General features: G+C 34.5%; 1 protein-coding gene and 1 non-coding gene across 2 annotated transcripts in view; one reads left to right on the top strand and one right to left on the bottom strand.

Annotated features, from left to right (window-relative positions):
* NEGR1 (neuronal growth regulator 1) overlaps positions 1 to 19168 on the bottom strand; it is a 998883-nt gene that overhangs the window by 432911 nt on the left and 546804 nt on the right. The window contains exon 3 of the mRNA XM_066268887.1: positions 11214 to 11339. Within this exon, the coding sequence (XP_066124984.1) occupies positions 11214 to 11339 (126 nt within the window). The remainder of the gene's footprint in view (positions 1 to 11213; positions 11340 to 19168) is intronic.
* TRNAT-AGU (transfer RNA threonine (anticodon AGU)) lies at positions 3347 to 3422 on the top strand. The gene has a single exon. It is a non-coding gene; the product is annotated as a tRNA-Thr (tRNA).

Genomic DNA, 19168 nt, shown 5'->3' with positions numbered 1-19168 from the left:
TTTCTTAGGTTTGATTAATTTCCTAGACTGGATCATAGAACTCAGAGAAACATTTTATTTACCAGGTTAGCAGTTTATTTTAAAAGAAACAGCTAGATGGATAAGATTCATAGGATAATATATAGAAAAAAGGCATGGAGCTTCCATGGCTTTCTCCAGCCTTGCCATTCTTCCAAAGTCCACATGTTCCCCAACCCAGATGTTCTCTGAACCCTGTCCTTTAAAGATTTTATAAATGTTTCATTCCACAGGCATAATTGGTTAAATCATTGGCCATTAGCAACTGATTCAACTTCTAACCCTTTTCCTCTTCCCAGAGATCAGAGGAGTAAAACTAAAAATTCCAACCCCCTAACTACATGGTTGATAGTCTTGGCAAGTAGCTTCTATCCTTAGGTGTTCAAAATTCACCTCATTACAACAACAGAAGAAATTTTTACTGCTTTCATCACTTAGGAAATTCCAAGGGTTTTAGGAGTTCTGTGCAGGGATAAAAACAAATATGTATTTTTTATTACAAATCATAATCTTACAGAATTGCAGCCATATTGAAACTAAAAGGAAAAGAAAAAGATGATTCACACTTTTGTAGTAAAGTATATTTATTAATAGGAGTCAATGGTAATGGGGAAATTACAGAAAGGAAAACTTGCTGTGTCACTACCATGTTATCTCTTTTTAGATTTTAATTTCTAACTGTAAGAAGTCATGTGGAAGGCAAGGTCAGAAAGTAGCATTCTTTAACTTAGCAATATGTATGAAGCGTAATATGTGCCAGGCACATGCTTAACTATGGGATACAATAGTAAACAGATACTGTTTCCTAATATAAAGACTCCCTTGTTTCATAAGCCTTAGACAAACAAAATCAATGACTACAATTCTTAGAATTAGTTCCATTAATGTGGTGGCAGAGATACTATGCAACTATGAAAGAAGATATACCTGGCTTTTCCTGGAATGCTTAAGAATGGTTTCATAAAGCTTGGAAGGATAACTAGGAGTTTGTTGTGTATATAAAGGGACAAAAGATAGTCTTAACAGTAGAAAAAAATATAAGGAAAATAGAGAAGCTAAATTATTATCTAGACTAATCAGACGCATGGTTTCGCTCCTACATCTAGTTCTTTCTTCACTGCTCATTTTCTTTTAATCTTTCACAGTTGGGTTTTTGGCCCATTGCCACTGAATTGTCACATGATCTGGTGACACAAAGGTGACTGTTTGGCTCCTATTTAACCTAATTGACATTGCTCACTGCATACTGCTCAAGGAAACATTTTTTCCTTTTGGTCTCTTGAAATAAAGGCTTTTTGTTTGTATTCTTACATCTCTAACCAGTTATTTGTATTCTTCTTTATAAATTCTCAATAATTGTTTCTTAAATAAAAATGATCAGTGTCAAAGGATTGCTTTCAGAAAAGAGAGGCTTGAGCTTGTTTAAGTGTGGACAGTAAAAGTCAATAGAGAGGAAGAAATTAAAAAAATATTAAAAGTAATAAGAATCTAGCTTGACCAGGCAGTGGCGCAGTGGACAGAGCATTGAACTGGGACATAGAGGACCCAGGTTCAAAACCCTAAGGTCACAGTCTTGAGCATGGCTCATCTGGCACAAGCACAGGCACATCAGGCTTGAATATGGGCTCACCAGCTTGAGTGTGGGATCACAGACATGACCCCATCATTGCTGGCTTGAACTCAAAGGTCGATGGCTTGAGCAAGGGGTTACTCACTCTGCTGTAGCCCCCCATCAAGGGATATATGAGAGAGCAATCAATGAACAACTTAAGTGTTGCAATGAAAAATTAATGCTTCTCATGTCTCTTCCTTCCTGTCTATCTGTCCCTATCTGTTTCTGTCACACACACACACACACACACACACACACTCACACACACACACAAACACACACACACACACAAAGTGGTAAGAATCTAAAAAAAATGTGAAGGGATTAAATCCAGAACATAACAAAAATGGTGACTTAAATGAACAGATATAATAATGTTAACTTCTATGAATAATTAGAGTAAGAATATCCTGCCAAAAGGCACTAAGCATATGGAAATTATACAACAAAGAGTTGAGACATACAGCCATTGTTTATCTCATATTTTAGCTTTGGAGCCAAAATAATATCTTTGTCAAATAATAGACACCAGTAGAATAGAGTGAGAACATTTCAGGAGATTCCAGATATTAATGAATAAGAATAAACTAGGAAACAAATATTAAGATAAACAGTAATGAATAATAAGTGAAAATTTGGCAAAGGTTTTTGAAACGTCCCATATTTGTGGTCTGTAATCTATCATTTTAAAATTTATCTCTTAATTTTTCTATTTTGGCAAAGGTTTTTGAAACGTCCCATATTTGTGGTCTGTAATCTATCATTTTAAAATTTATCTCTTAATTTTTCTATTTCTTCTGACTAAATCTAAATGTATTGATAAAGTAATATATGATTAAAATTTTATATTTTACCTTTATATTAAAAATCAGGTGGCTTAGGTAAACTTATTAATGTTCTCCAGAATATTGGTTTTCAGCTTTTATAAGACCCTTAGAACAGCTATGTGAATTGCATTTAAGAGCTGTAAACAGGCCTCTCAATTACAAAAACAGGGTTAGAGATTCTATCAGGACAACAATTAAACACATTTCAATAGTACATTAATAGTTAATATTATGAAATATTTGCTATAAGCCATGAACTCTTTTCAATACTCTATATTATTCTATTTAATCTTCATAAAACTTCTAAGAAATGGGCATAATTATTATAGTCACTTTGTATTTAAAATTAAAGAGGTTAACAATTTAGTCTAAGATCTTATACTTTGTAAGAGAAAGACCTGGGTCTTAAATCCAATTCTGATTGATATCAAAGTTCATGATCATAATTATTCTGGCACCATCTGATGTAAAAGAAATTACTAGTGGAAATAAAAACAAATCATACATTTTATATTAGGGAAAATCTTGAAAATTTTCTGAGCAGATAAGGAACCAGTCAGAGATTAGTCAAAACAATTGGATCGCTTGTAAACAAAGATGTATAAACCTATCTAAATCTCTAGTAATAAAACCACTTCCTCCTTATATTTTCCTTAATATAAGCATTTTTACTAGTAACTCCATAAGCATTTTTGTATACATACAACATTCCTGGCCTTGTTCCATGCCTGTGTAAATAAAACCAAATAAAGTATGGTCTATCCTTTGCACTGAAATCATCTAAGATCTTGGGGTTAATAAAATTTCACAGGAAGTAGCCTAGGCTTCTGAATCTCTGATTTTTACTATAAGACAGATAAACTGTTATCTATTTAAAACCAATATACAAGCCCTGGCCGGTTGGCTCAGCGGTAGAGCGTCGGCCTAGTGTGCGGAGGACCCGGGTTCGATTCCCGGCCAGGGCACACAGGAGAAGCGCCCATTTGCTTCTCCACCCCTCCGCCGCGTTTTCCTCTCTGTCTCTCTCTTCCCCTCCCGCAGCCAAGGCTCCATTGGAGCAAAGATGGCCCGGGCGCTGGGGATGGCTCTGTGGCCTATGCCTCAGGCGCTAGAGTGGCTCTGGTCGCAACATGGCGACGCCCAGGATGGGCAGATTATCGCCCCCTGGTGGGCAGAGCGTCGCCCCATGGTGGGCGTGCCGGGTGGATCCGGGTCAGGCGCATGCGGGAGTCTGTCTGGCTGTCTCTCCCCGTTTCCAGCTTCAGAAAAATGAAAAACAAAATAAAATAAAATAAAATAAAACCAATATACAGTGATACAATCCCAAGTGTGTGGTGTCTAAGCAGTTGTAGTAAAGTGAAATGATTGATTCTAGAGCTAGGATAGGAAAGACACAAGATGAATCTGGTGTACTTTGTCATAAGGGCAGTATGAAAATGCTATAGAAAAAAGTGATGACACAAGGAGCTGGTTCTTTGAAAAGATCAACAAAATTGACAAACTCCTGGCAAGACATACCAAAGAAAAAAGAGAAAGAACTCATATAAACAAAATCCAAAATGAAAGAGGAGAAATCACCACGGATATTGTAGATATAAAAAGGATTATTGCAGAATACTATGAAAAACTTTATGCCACTAAATTCAACAACCTAGAAGAAATGGATAAATTTCTAGAATAATACAACCTTCCTAGACTTAATCAAGAAGAAGCAGAAAGCCTAAACAGACCTATTAGTAGAGAAGAAATAGAAAAAACCATTAAAAACCTCCCCAAAAATAAAAGTCCAGGCCCAGATGGCTATACTAGTGAATTTTATCAAACATTCAAAGAAGACTTGGTTCCTATTCTACTGAAAGTCTTCCAAAAAATTGAAGAAGAAGCAATACTTCCAAACACATTTTATGAGGCCAACATAACCCTCATACCGAAACCAGGCAAGGATGGCACAAAAAAACACTACAGACCAATATCTCTAATGAATACAGATGCTAAAATACTAAACAAAATACTAGCAAATTGAATACAACAATATATTAAAAAAATAATACATCATGATCAAGTGGGATTCATCCCAGAATCTCAAGGATGGTTCAACATACGTAAAACGGTTAACGTAATACACCATATCAACAAAACAAAGAACAAAAACCACATGATCTTATCAATAGATGCAGAAAAGGCTTTCGATAAAATACAACACAATTTTATGTTTAAGACTCTCAACAAAATGAGTATAAAAGGAAAATATCTCAACATGATAAAGGCCATATATGATAAACCATCAGCTAACATCATATTAAATGGCACTAAACTGAAGGCTTTTCCCCTTAAATCAGGAACAAGACAGGGTTGTCCACTCTCTCCACTCTTATTTAATGTGGTACTAGAGGTTCTAGCCAGAGCAATCAGACAAGACAAAGAAATAAAAGGCATCCATATCGGAAAAGAAGAAGTAAAGGTATCACTTTCTGCAGATGATATGATCCTATACATCGAAAACCCCAAAGAATCCACAAAAAGACTACTAGAAACAATAAGCCAATACAGTAAGGTTGCAGGATACAAAATTAACATACAAAAGTCCATAGCCTTTCTATATGCAAACAATGAAACATTTGAGAATGAACTCAAAAAAATAATCCCCTTCACAATTGCAACAATAAAAAAAATAAAATACCTAGGAATAAACATAACAAAGAATGTAAAGGACTTATATGATGAAAACTACAAACCATTGTTAAGGGAAATCGAAAAAGATATAATGAGATGGAAGAATATTCCTCGTTCTTGGTTAGGAAGAATAAATATAATCAAGATGGCCATATTACCCAAAGCAATATACAAATTTAATGCAATTCCCATCAAAATTCCAATGACATTTTTTAAAGAAATGGAACAAAAAATCATTAGATTTATATGGAACTATAAAAAACCCTGAATAGCCAAAGCAATCCTAAAGAAAAAGAATGAAGCTGGGGGCATTACAATACCTGACTTCAAACTCTATTATAGGGCCACGACAATCAAAACAGCATGGTATTGGCAGAAAAATAGACACTCAGACCAATGGAACAGAATAGAAAGTCCAGAAATAAAACCACATATATATGTTCAAATAATTTTTGATAAAGGGGCCAACAACACACAATGGAGAAAAGAAAGCCTCTTCAACAAATGGTGCTGGGAAAACTGGAAAGCAACATGCAAAAGAATGAAACTGGACTAGTTTGTCCCCTTATACTAAAATTAATTCAAAATGGATCAAAGATCTAAATATAAGACCTGAAACAATAAAGTACTAGAAGAAGACATAGGTACTCAACTCATGGACCTGGGTTTTAAACAGCATTTTATGAATCTGACTTCAAAGGCAAGAGAAGTGAAGGCAAAAATTAATGAATGGGACTACATCAAACTAAGAAGTTTTTGCTCAGCAAGAGAAACTGATAACAAGATAAACAGACAGCCAACTAAATGGGAAATGATATTTTCAAACAACTGCTCAGATAAGGGCCTAATATCCAAAATATACAAAGAACCCATAAAACTCAACAACAAACAAACAATCCAATAAAAAAATGGGAGGAGGACATGGACACTTCTCCCAGGAAGTAATACAAATGGCCAACAGATATATGAAAAGATGCTCATCTTCTTTAGTTATTAGAGAAATGCAAATCAAAACTGCAATGAGATACCACCTCACACCTGTTAGATTAGCTATTATTAACAAGACAGGTAATAGCAAATGTTGGAGAAGCTGTGGAGAAAAAGGAACCCTCATTCACTGTTGGTGGGGATGTAAAGTAGTACAACCATTATGAAAGAAAGTATGGTGGTTCCTCAAAAAACTGAAAAATAGAACTACCTTATGACCCAGCAATCCCTCTACTGGGTATATACCCCCAAAACTCAGAAACATTGATACATAAAGACACATGCAGCCTCATGTTCATTGCAGCATTGTTCACAGTGGCCAGGACATGGAAACAACCAAAAAGCCCGTCAATAGATGACTGGATAAAGAAGATGTGGCACATATACACTATGGAATACTACTCAGCCATAAGAAATGATGACATCGTATCATTTACAACAAAATGGTGGGATCTTGATAACATTATACGAAGTGAAATAAGTAACTCAGAAAAAACCAGGAACTGCATTATTCCATACGTAGGTGGGATATAAAAGCGAGACTAAGAGACATTGATAAGAGTGTGGTGGTTATGGGGGGTGGGGGAGAGGGAGAGAAAAGGGGGAGGGGCAGGGGCACAAAGTAAACTAGATAGAAGGTGACAGAGGACAATCTGACTTTGGGTGATAGGTAAGCAACATAACTCATTGACAAGATAACCTGGACATGTTTTCTTTGAACATATGTACCCTGATTTATTAATGTCACCCTTGTAAAATTAATAAAAATAAATAAATAAATGAGAAATGCAGTTTACGAAAAATAAAAAAAAGTGATGACACAAATCACAATGACACAAGTGTCAGAATGAAGTGACCTCCCACTAGCCAAATCAGAAAAAAAATGTATCAAAATAATTAAAACAGTAGTAAATTATAAATATTTTTTAAAATTTAGAATCTATATGTCTATGTCACAAAAAATAAATAAATAAATAAATAAATAACCAAATAGAGGAAAATTAGGTTCTAGTTTACAGCAGAATGCCAAGTGTTAATTGGTAAAAGTAAAAGAATTCCTTCAGCTAAAAAAAATCATCTTTTGTAATCATTAAAGGAAAGACTGATTCACATAAGAATCACTGATTAAGCTAAATGTAAGAGTAAGGTGAACAAGCAGCAGATATTTGTATGGTATGATTTCAAATTTTTCCTCTACTGCTTATCAGTAACATGAAGGAAGAAAAAGTTACCGTACAGTGCAGAAATCAGGCAACATTTTGATTGGGTAACAGAAATTAACATTACAGATGAAGAACAGATGGATACCCTGTGCCTCTGGATATCATTTTTTGAGAGGACTACAACTTCAATTATTTATTTACAGATGGGCATAACTAGACTCTAAGCATGAAAAACATGAGTCAAACCCAAAATGCAAGGGGTACATGCATTTTTGAAATAATGTCAATGTTCAGTAATGATAGAGAAAGGTGAAAGATTAGTCTCAGACTAAGGAAGAATAAAGTTATAAGACAACTAAATACTGTACTTGGCTTCTATACAAGAGGAAAAATAATTCTATAAAGGACACTATTTGATCTGTTGTCAGAACTGGAAGATGGATGGTAGTAGAATAAAAACATAATAACAATATTGAATGTATGAAAGTGGAAAACTGTACTGTGGTTATGTTAGAGAATGCCCTAATTCTTCAGAAATGCACACTGAAACAACTAGGGAGAAAAGAGCATGATATATACAGGTTGCTCACAGTATATTACATATTCTTTTTCTACATATGCTACACATGGCAAGTAGAGAAGCAAATTGGAACAAATGATTATGAATAAAACTGAGTAAAGAATATAGTCTATTCTTTAAATAATTATTGCAATAATGTTCAATATAAATTTGAAATTAATTACTAAAAATATAGAATCGAAAAAATAGAAAGAAACAATTGGTATAAGTAAAGTTTAAGGAAGTTTTTATACTCAAAAACTTCTAAGAAGAGCTGATTTTATAAAAACACACTAAATTGTTTAGCCCCAGCCAGGTTGGCTCACTCAGTTGGTTCAGTGGTAGAGCGCTGGCCAGGAGTGCGGATGTACCAGGATCGATTCCTGGTCAGGGTACACAGGAGAAGTGCCCGTCTGCTTCTCTACCCCTCCTTCTTTCTCCTCTTCCCTTCCTACAACCATAGCTCGATTAGAGTGAGTTGGCCCCAGGCACTGAGAATAGCTCCATGGCCTCTGCCTCAGGCACTAAAAAATGGCTCCAGTTGCAATGGAACAAGGGCCCCAGAGGGGCAGAGCATTGTCTCTTAGTAGGTTTGCTGGGTGGATCCCGGTCAGGGTGCATACTGGAGTCTGTCTGCCTTCCCTCCTCTCACTAAATTAAAAAATACACTGGATTGTTTAAATTAAGAAGTGAAATGCCAATTCCAAGTGGCTCAGGTGTTATCTGCAATAAGATTGAACCCACAACCTAAGTTTTCTGTAGATTAGGGTGAAGTTTTGAGGATCTATCATTCTGTGACCTCTCATTTCTTATTGATTTTTAAAACTACAGTAGACTGTGAATGAGTTGGCAAAAATTACACAATTTTCTGCTTAATAGATCTAAACAGATTACACATGTTCAAAAACTAGTCATTGCTTCTATTGTTAACAGGGAGTATAGTTGACCCTGGAACAGAGGGGTTTGAACTGCACGGGTCCACTTCTATGTGGATTTTTTTTATTAAGTATCTGTACTAATTTTGAATAGTGATTCCGAGTCCACAGATGTGGAGGGCCCATTGCATGCATTGATCTTGGCCATTTTATATAGGGGACTTGAGCATCTGCAAATTTTTGTGTCTGTGGGGGATCCTAGACCTAATGCTCCTTAAATACCGAGGAACAATTTAAATTTTGAGAGTGTTAAACTTTATAAGCAGGTTTTGAATATGCTAGGTCAGCACCTCTAACCCCTGCATTGTTTAAGGGCCAACTGTATGTTTATATCTATTTTTAACACTGAACTTTGCTTACATGGTGACTGCTGTTCTGAGTTACATTCCTTCTGAGATTTAGCAAAAGAGAATATACAAAATATTTATATTTCTTAGATAAAATATAAATACGTTAGTGAATTTCACAATTTTGCATTCAAATATAAATATGTAAGTTGACAAAAGCTAATGGAATTATCAAACGCATTACTTAAAGCAGAAACTCCACAGTATTATGCATTTGAATATAGATCATTAACAAATTATAATTTGAAATTATTGAAAGCATTTATAAAAATAGCAGCCCTGTCTAGCTATTCATTGGATAATATTTAATATTTATGCTAATTTTAGTAATTTGCTCTATGTGGCAGGATCAAGAAAACAAATCTATGCACAGTTTAACTTATAAACCCAATCTGTCTTCTTCCAGCTTTATGATGTTATATTATCATTATTCTAATAACTTCACTAACCAACATTCATGCTATTTAATTAAACTAAAATGTATCCAAGCACTTAAAAAAAGGAAGAATATGCATAATCACAAGCACTGCAAAGCAGAAGAGTTAAATCCAAAATATTAATCTTTAATTATATGAAGATGGAGATTATGTGCTTCATTCTTACAAAATATATATATATATTACTATATCAGATTTAAGTCCCTGAAAAGATGATTAAGAATCAGTCTTAAATTTACATAACATCTTATTTTCGAAGCACATTTATGCCTATTATCTATTTTGAGTCTCACAATTGCCAGGGATTATTATCATTTGAGTTTCGGAAAGTAGGAAACTAGCTGAGAATAACTGAGGCTAAGAGATTTGCGGGAGGATTGGCTAAACTGATGAGCAGGGAAGTTGAGATAGGAGCACATGTATCCTCATTGTTAGTCCCGGGTTTGACTCAAACCCCACAGAGAGTCCTGCCATTAATTCAGTGCTCTCACACCAGGTTTTATACTCCGCAGTCACTCTAGAGTCAAATGTTGGCAGTCAAGAGCACACTCATGCTTCAGAAATATTATAGCAGCCCTAATGCATATTATATAAGTGTATACTGCTATTATATTGATTTTTTCTCACATTAATGGTAATACTGAGCATGTGATATGAGTAAGTCTCATTAGACCTACTGCATAAATGAGGGAGCTGACAGACACTTAAGGATAAGTGATATTAAAGAAAGCATTTGCAGATAATATAGATGTTCCACTTGTACTCTGTGCCTATATAAAATGTGCCTTTCTGATTTCTTTAAAAGCATTATCATCACAATAACCTTGTTGAAGCTATTTCCACTAAAAATATAAAATAAATAATATCAATTCTCTTTATCTGAAATGTTGTGACATCCTATTCATTAAAAGTACCACCTTCACTTCCACAGCACATTCAAAGCTATATAGCTCAAATATTAAAGTTTTATGCACTAATGATTCTGTTAGAGTTGTTGCTGTGAAAGCAGAAGTGTTTTGATGATGATTATCCTCAGCTTCCTAAAGTAGACTTAACATCTTTAGGAGGATGTGCACTGAAACCCATATACACGTTCTATCTCTCAATTCTACATAGTTATGGTATCTTGTACAAGTCACTTAAATTCTTGGGTTTTTAGATCCCTCATCAGTTAAAATTTAATTCTAACTACCAGATCCTTGATTTTGCACTGCATTTTCAAATCAGACCCAGCAACCCCATAATTTGTATAATGTGATTCTCCCGATTACCTTAGCAGTTCACGCTGGCCTCTTAACATGTGAAGGCTGACAGAATAAAAGCCTTACATATTTAAATGAAACTATTTCTCTCTCAAAATATTTCCATGTGGGCCTTTTGTCTATTGATCTTTGATTCTCCAGGACACTACAAATGAAAACAACCTTGTTTAAGCATCTAGAGACATAGGTTCAATGCTGGGCTCTGACGGGCAATGTTCTCTTCACCTTGGTGAACCACAGGGTCTTTAGCTATAAAGAACAAGTATTCAGAGATGCATCCTGCCCACCTCCTGAACGAGATGTAAAGAAAATAGGTTGACTTCAGTTCTGAACACACGAGGCTACGGGCGACTATTGAACAGCGCAGACAACAGCAACATATCTCAGCATTACCTGACGGGGAGATGTGCCGCCAAGAAATGGAAGGCTCTGGTTTCCCAGTGGCCAAGCAAATCAGGGTGACATTGGTTCCTTCATTGATGGTCATATCACTTGAGATGTCATATATCTTCGGAGGAACTGAAATGGTAAAACATGCAGTGGTCAGAAAAAAAAATCTATAAAATTCTGTTGAGCTGTATATGGTAACTCCATGATATTATGCAATAAAGTTGTGGCAATGAAATGTACTTATGGTCTATGAACATTCCCCAAAAGATTGGTTCTCTAGATCCTCAGAACTCTGCTAGAGTTCTTGTTGTGCTTAGTTGGTTCATTTTATTGTTTTCCAATTTTAAGACATGCAATATTTCAGAAGAAATGAAATATTTAATAACAAAATGTTTAAACATTGCTTAAATTAAAATTGTATCATGGATACTATGTATTAAGTAAACTAGAATATAGCCAATCTATCTGTTCCATCCATGTATCTTTACTATTGTGATGGTTTTCTTGTTGAAAAAAAATTAAACAAAAACAGAAATCTGGAAGAAATTGGAAGTAGTGGAAAAGTGATGCTTCCATGCTGATTTTAGAGCCAAGTGATATAGAAACATGTACTGAATTGAGAGATAAGGTTTCAGGGTCCCAAAGGCAATTGGAGCTTCAATTTTCTATCTCCCAAGTAGTAGGAGATTCTCAGCATTTATGTTTTAAGAAACACTGTTACTGAAGTGTGTGAAACTGTGTTTAACAGGAGTTTTCTTGTCAGTAATGGCTGGAAACCACTGGTTGAAACAAATCTCTTCACTGGGGCATTCCTTAGAACCTTTGTTATGCCCATTGTAAATCTCCAAAATTAAAGGGGAATATATTATGAGTTTTTAAAAATCTTCATTGATGTGTTAAACTATGGACGCTTTTATCTCAGAGCATTTGGCAAAACTATTGATCATGGAATACAATTTGGGAGTCTTGGATATGAAAATCCCTAAATTAATTCCCTGAATTTAAATGTCCATTATTCTCTGAAATACCAAATGGTCTCATTTAAACCTCAAACAACATAGATATGAATCCTGGGTCCTATACTAGCTAGTGTGTTATCTAGGGCAAGTTACTTAATGTATCAGTTCAGTGTCTTCATCTAAAAGATGGAAGTAATAATAATACAAATCTCATATAGCTGTTGGGAGAATTAAATAAGTCAGTATATTGTAAAGGACTTAGAAAAACACCTGACATCAGTGTTAGCTTTTATTAGATGTCTTAAAAGACACATATCATTATGCATTCAATTTCAATAATGCCCTTTTTTATGCCTTAAAATTGCTCTCAGAACTTCATAACTTTGTTAGTATATGACTGGTATGTGTCATAAATTTTGGTTTACTGTATAACAATTATATGCCGATTTTCCAGGTTAAAGCTAAATAAATGGCAATTAGATAACTTGATCATTATTAGAAAAATTTTTTTCACTAGAATATCTTAATAGACTCTTAGAGTTTATATGAGATGTTTTCATTTAGTTAAAAAGAAAACAGTAACAAGAATCTGTCATAGCATAAATTAAATTAACCATACTTTGAATATTACCTTTGACTTTTTTAATGAAACCATAACTCCACTACAAGTTAGTCTATTATAATGATTACAAATATAAAGCTTTGATTATATGTTACTGTTGCTATAATTGAAGAAAAGGCTTATTCCTAAGTGATTTATTACTGTAACTGTTTCTAAATTATAATCTTTAATTTGCATTTAAAACCAATGATATATTATTATTACTGTTACTATAATATTTCTAAGAAATTACTAGCATTGGACCTTTCTGTGTTCAATGCAACTTTCTGCTATTTTTTTTTCACTGAAAGGAAACAGTTTTAAATTTATTGTTTCACTAGGAAAAAATTAAACATATTATCATTGAACTCTTCAGTGAGTTTTTATTATAAAAATAGTAAAAAAATAAAATCCATTCCAAACAGAGACTCTTTTTAGATTAACTGAAAAAGAACAAAAATACAGACAATTAAAATAGCATAGAAAAAAGTATGGGAAAATGTAAATGACCTACTATTGGTGAACAGGAGAGCTAATTAAAATAAACTTACAACCATACACAGCAATATCATTTACTATGTGGATGTAGATATAGGTTTGATATAGTAAACTATAAAATATATGTGTACATGTATGTGAATGTACACACATACAAAATAAATAGATATACAATAATACACAGTATTAAGAAAAGTTACATAGCACTTTCTCCCTTATATAGAATATAATACAAAGAGATCAGCCTAGCCTGGCTAGTTTATTTATATGTTTTGAACATACAACTGACTCACCTTTAGACTGAGGTTGTGTAGGTATTTAAGAGAAATGCAATACTGTCAAAAGACCATGCAATCTATTCTCTCAATTATATTATTTTGCCAATTCTATCTGATATTTATTTATTTATTTATTTATTTATTTATTTATTTATTTTACAGAGACAGAAAGAGAGTCAGAGAGAGGGATAGATAGGGACAGACAGACAGGAATGGAGAGAGATGAGAAGCATCAATCATCAGTTTTTCGTTGCGACACCTTAGTTGTTCATTGATTGCTTTCTCATATGTGCCTTGACCATGGGACTACTGCAGACTGAGTAACCCCTTGCTCAAGCCAGCGACCTTGGGTCCAAGCTGGTGAGCTTTGCTCAAACCAGATGAGCCTGTGCTCAAGCTGGCAACGTCGGGGGTCTCAAACCTGGGTCCTCAGCATCCCAGTCCGACGCTCTATCTACTGCGTCACTGCCTGGTCAGGCTCTATCTGATCTTTAAAAAGTTTATTTTCATGTTTACACATCTACCTATATTTTAAGCAGTAAATGTAAATGGTAAACAAATATTAAGCATAATTTTTTATTTCAGGGAAAAGCATCAGCATCTTTGGCCATAAACTTAGACTTAACATTTAATTATAAGAAATTGTGTGGTGGGAAAGAGTGTTGAGTTCCAGGTGTGACATTCATCTCAGTAACTCTAATTACCTCTTGGGACTCCATATTTCAGGATATGCTACAGGGAAGGAACATATGGAAAGAGGAGGTCAGTAAGGAAAAATTTTTTGGCGAGGTCCTTCTCCCCAGAATGCATCACCTGTTAACAGCAGATACTGTATGTAAAGGGAGGAGCCAATGAAATCCTTCACATGCTCTGTAGTTTGTGGAGGCAAAAACAGATGTTGCTTCCCTGAATATTTAAAGTCATTGCATATTGAATATAAGACTTCTACCTAGTATTATGAAAGGTTAATTCTGGACACACAGGAAATACAAAAATTTCAAAGCATAATTCTTGTCTTCAAAGAACTTATAATTAAGAGGAGGCAGATAAGTATATAAGTAAGATACAATAAATATTTTCTACATTTTTCTTTACTATTTTACATGAGTAACACATATCTAGTAGGTATGCCTTCTGGGTTCAAACTGGCAAAGATTAGTTCCATATCGGTTTCTTTTAATGCAAAACAAATAAGACAATTTGTGCACAGAGCTATTCAGTGAGGTGTTATTTATAACGGAGAAAACTATTAATAATCTCAATGTAGAACAACGTAAATGGAGGTATTGTGAGCTCTGCCTGCAGAATAGGGTATGGTTCTGGGGAAGGGTTTGGGATCATTCCAGGGAGCATCAAGCTAAGAGAAAGTAGAAGAGAAAAGAGGTGCTTTTACTCTTGGCGTCAGGAGCAGGGAAGAATGGAAATATCTCAAGTGTCTTAAGACCATCTGTTTCTGGTAGCTGTTCCTGGGTTACAGTTTGTGTGTCAATGATACACACACACACAGGTGAAAAAGGCTCTATTGAGCTTTCTGAATGACAAAGCAGCACATCTTACGGCATGTCCAATATGCTGTGCTCTAGCATAGAAAAACAGAAAATGAGGCAAGTAAAATAACTTAATATTCTAGATGCATGTTCACTTTCCATATAGCTTATTCCATAGTTTCTCAAACACTTCATTTAAAAATCTAACCTTAATAATGTGTTTAAAAAGAGCAAATGTGTTCAGTCAATTCAATTATTTTAAGTAACTAAATATTATAACTATGAATTTTAATAAGTGTTTTTGGTTTCTATGTACATTATTTAAGTATTTATACCAGAGCAGAGTAATAAAGAACTATATAATTTATCTAAATATAAACTTGTTTTATTTGCAGAAAATAATCATCATAACTTTATCATTATGGTCATCATCATGGCACCATAAATAAAAACAGTAAAGAACAGATTTTAAATTCCTTCAAAGAATAGAATTCATCTTGTAGTCTGGAATATAACCATTAAAATAACAAGAAACGCATGAGCATAGTGTTTTATTACATTAAAAGTCTGTTCAGGTGACTTTCTGAAAAAATAAATAAAATAAAGTTTACACCTCTACTCAGATGCGTGAGATGTAAGGCTGTGTCTCACAAAATATTGAGAACCATTTGAGGATGTATTTGATGGTTATCTTAACTGTAAATTCAAGACATGGACTATTTGGATATGTAAATTTACATAGGCTCACTGGAATCAATTAAATACCCCATCAAGTTTTTAGGTTGTAACAGTCCATGAAACACCACAGATACTAATACATTTAGAGACCTTCTGTAGGCTGCCAGGGCTAAAAGTTGGATGGAGTATTCATTTAATCCAACATAACATTTATTTAGTTACATACAGATTCTGAAAAAAATCATCAGTTCAGCCTTTACTGTGGCCACAATATTCTTTAGTCAAGGTATAAAATTAGTGTCTTAAAGGAAAGTGCACTGAGTATATCCACTTGTTTTCTGAAGTTATAGGTTCATTACCAAAAACATGTAAAAGCTTTGATTTATCTATTTGAATTATGTATATAATCACTAGATCTGATCTTCAAAATATTTTGCAGACCAAGCAAGAAATAAAGATAAGTGATTTTTTTTTTTTTGATGATCTGTTTGATCAACCTCTTCACAGTGAATTCCTCCACTCCAAAAAAATTACCAGAAAGAAGAAAGACTAAAATGTGAATTTTGGAGTGAATACTGAAAGGCTAAAGTTTCATTTTAAAACATGTGTCAATGATGACATTGGTCATTTTAAAGTAGGATCGATTTTTCTCGGTATCTGTCTCATTGAAATAACCATTTGCATCCTCAACCCTCTGTTTCTTCCCACTCCTATTTCCTTCCAGTTTCTTTATTACAGTATTTTTTACAATCATCCATTGTCATTGGCCTTTATTTCTTTACTCTATTGCCTGTCTTCTCTTCATAGAAATTGAGTAAACTCCTGGTTGTAGAAACGCTGTTTGCTTTATTCAACAGCATATATATAACCAGCACCTACAAAAGGTCCTGAAACATACAGGCTATTAACAAGTATTTGATTTTCCTTTCATGTGCTGAACTAATAGTTCTTTGACTTCTTAAAAAAAATCTTTTACATAGAATTTATACCATGGCAATGATGATATAATAAAAATTCTAAGAATATGGTGAAAATGTTATTATAATGCCATGGGTCCTTTGTGACCTTTATTTTCAAAGATCCTCTAAGTTTGGGGATTCAGTATTCCTTTGAATTCATACAAACTCAGAGAAATAATTGGACCTGTATCATATAAATTTATTTTCAATAGAATGATATGCCATCTTAGGCAGCACTGCATGGCTTTATTTATTTATTTATACTGGAGAAGTCATGTAAATATAAGGTCAGAAAGATTTGACTCTGGGGTATGTACATATTATGTCCACTTTATTTTTTCCTCTCCACAGACTTGGAATCTGTTTTAGTTCAAAGAAACTACATCTCTGAAGATTTTTCAAACTGCTTGAGTGAACAGGCTAGACAGAACTATAAATCTTGAGAGAATTGGCTTTTTTTTTCCATGCTCGTATCTGGAAATGGCTGGCAATATCGAAAGAGCAGTCTGCCTTTCCTGAGGCTGGCATTTATTTCTCTGTTCAGTCCTGGGCACCTTCCAGGAAGGGAAAAAGTGGGTCTGTGTTACATAACAAACCTAGAAACGGTGCTGTTCTCAAACTGAAAGAAGCAATTGTTTCATGATATTTTTTTAATTGGTTTTCTTGTGGGTGCTTGATGATTTCCTAGCCTGATCTAACTAGCAACATGGTCTTCTCCAGCTCATAGATTCTCACTGACTTTTTATAGTTTATGTCTTTTCAGAGACTTCTATGGCTTCTTCTTTCATTCCATCACCCAAATAGTGGTTGAAGGAAAAAATATCCAAGTATAACTAAATGCAAACCTTCCATATTTGTGAATTACTGACTGATGGAATATGGCAGAATTACTTTTGGGGGCAAAGAACATGTTTGAGATAAATGGATCTTTCACACTTCAGTTCAAACTTTGAATCATGTTGCTTAATGTTTTCTGTTTTTAGAAAGCCTAGTCACATTTTTCTCAAGCTACTGAGTTCTGTAAGGGGTCAGCTATATAAAATGGCAAAACAGTCAATAACTTATTTTAATCCATTTATCCATCCATCTACCCAAATTTTTATTGAGCAACAACTTGATTAAGCAACAAATCTTAAGGAGTCCATGTCTAAGGACCTAATGCTATTAGTTATAATATGGAGTCATAAATCCTACAAAGTGAATTTTATAACTACAAGGTACTTTGAGAACACAGAGTAGTCAATCTATCTCTGCCAATGGAGTCAGAATTGGACGGGCTACTGAGACTAGAAAAAGCTTTATGAAACAAATGGCATTTGAGTAGAATTTGATGGGTTACTAATTGTAGCTTTCTGCATCCAGACAGTTATCAGGATAATCTGATGAGGAATTTTCAACCCTAGATTTGGGAAGAGGCCTAATTTGGGAGATCCCAGACCAACAGGAACACAGTAAGTTCCAAATTCTTCAAGTTTGGTAACGGATTACCAGATACCAGAAAGACCACTGCATGTACTTCTCTCTCTTATTTATGTAAAAACTCCACTCTAAATAGAGAGGCCTTCCTTCACATCCTCAGAGTAGTTTTTTGCCCTCAATGGTTTAATATTAAAATGTAACTGTCCTAAGAAGAGACAATACTGTAATAGCTGGCATTCATTTTCTTACTTCCTGAGAGCAGCTTGACAATGTAAAGAAGGCTTCATACTGGAGGTAGAAAGGTGTCATGAGCAACTCCCCCCCCTCCATGGTTTATTTTCCCTTGGGATAATCCAGAATCCGTTTTCTGCATCATGGAGCAAGACAGTAGGCAAAGAAGAGAAGAAAGCAAGCATCTAAGAGGACTACACCTTACAAGACATGTAGATGTGGAAAAATTAAAGTGGAAATAGTGTCCCTGTCACTTTCCCTTTTCTCCATTTCAGCATGGCTATTACATAAATTATGCATCAAGTATGATGAGAAAAAGTAAGTACAACACTTCCTAAATTTTAAGACAGAGTTCCTCAATGAAGCAAAGTGCAGGTTTTAGTAGGTAGATTTTTCAGTGGCAAATACACACACACACAATTTAATGAGGTTATTGGGTTAGAAAGGATAAGTTTTGGTAGCTTAACATTTATTTGATGCTTTTAAATTTTTTGATCGAAGACGGCTTTTTTATCTGCTATATAAATATTTTGAAAATCACAACATTGTTATACGAGTTTTCAAAATTTTAGACTTAAAGGTTTTTCTTTTTGCTTCATTTTGACTAAAGGATCAATAGCTTCTACACATGAGTGTTTATACACCAGAGTTCAAACCGCTGCTGCACCTCGGGCTAGCTTCAGCTTCACTTATTGGATGCTTCAAAGATATAAGACACTGTTTAAAATCAGGACCTTAATAGCAGCTACCCCCTCAGGCGGCGGCCGCGGCAGCAGCAGCAACAGCGGGAAGGCTGGAGCACACTTTCAGCCTGTTGTATATACAGCGAATCTACAGTGCCTGTTCAA

The sequence above is a fragment of the Saccopteryx bilineata genome, chromosome 3 (genome assembly GCF_036850765.1).
Source record: "Saccopteryx bilineata isolate mSacBil1 chromosome 3, mSacBil1_pri_phased_curated, whole genome shotgun sequence".
Classification (NCBI taxonomy): Eukaryota; Metazoa; Chordata; class Mammalia; order Chiroptera; family Emballonuridae; genus Saccopteryx; species Saccopteryx bilineata.
The sequence above is the reverse complement of the archived record's forward strand: the minus strand, read 5'-3'. Positions and strand labels throughout refer to the sequence as shown.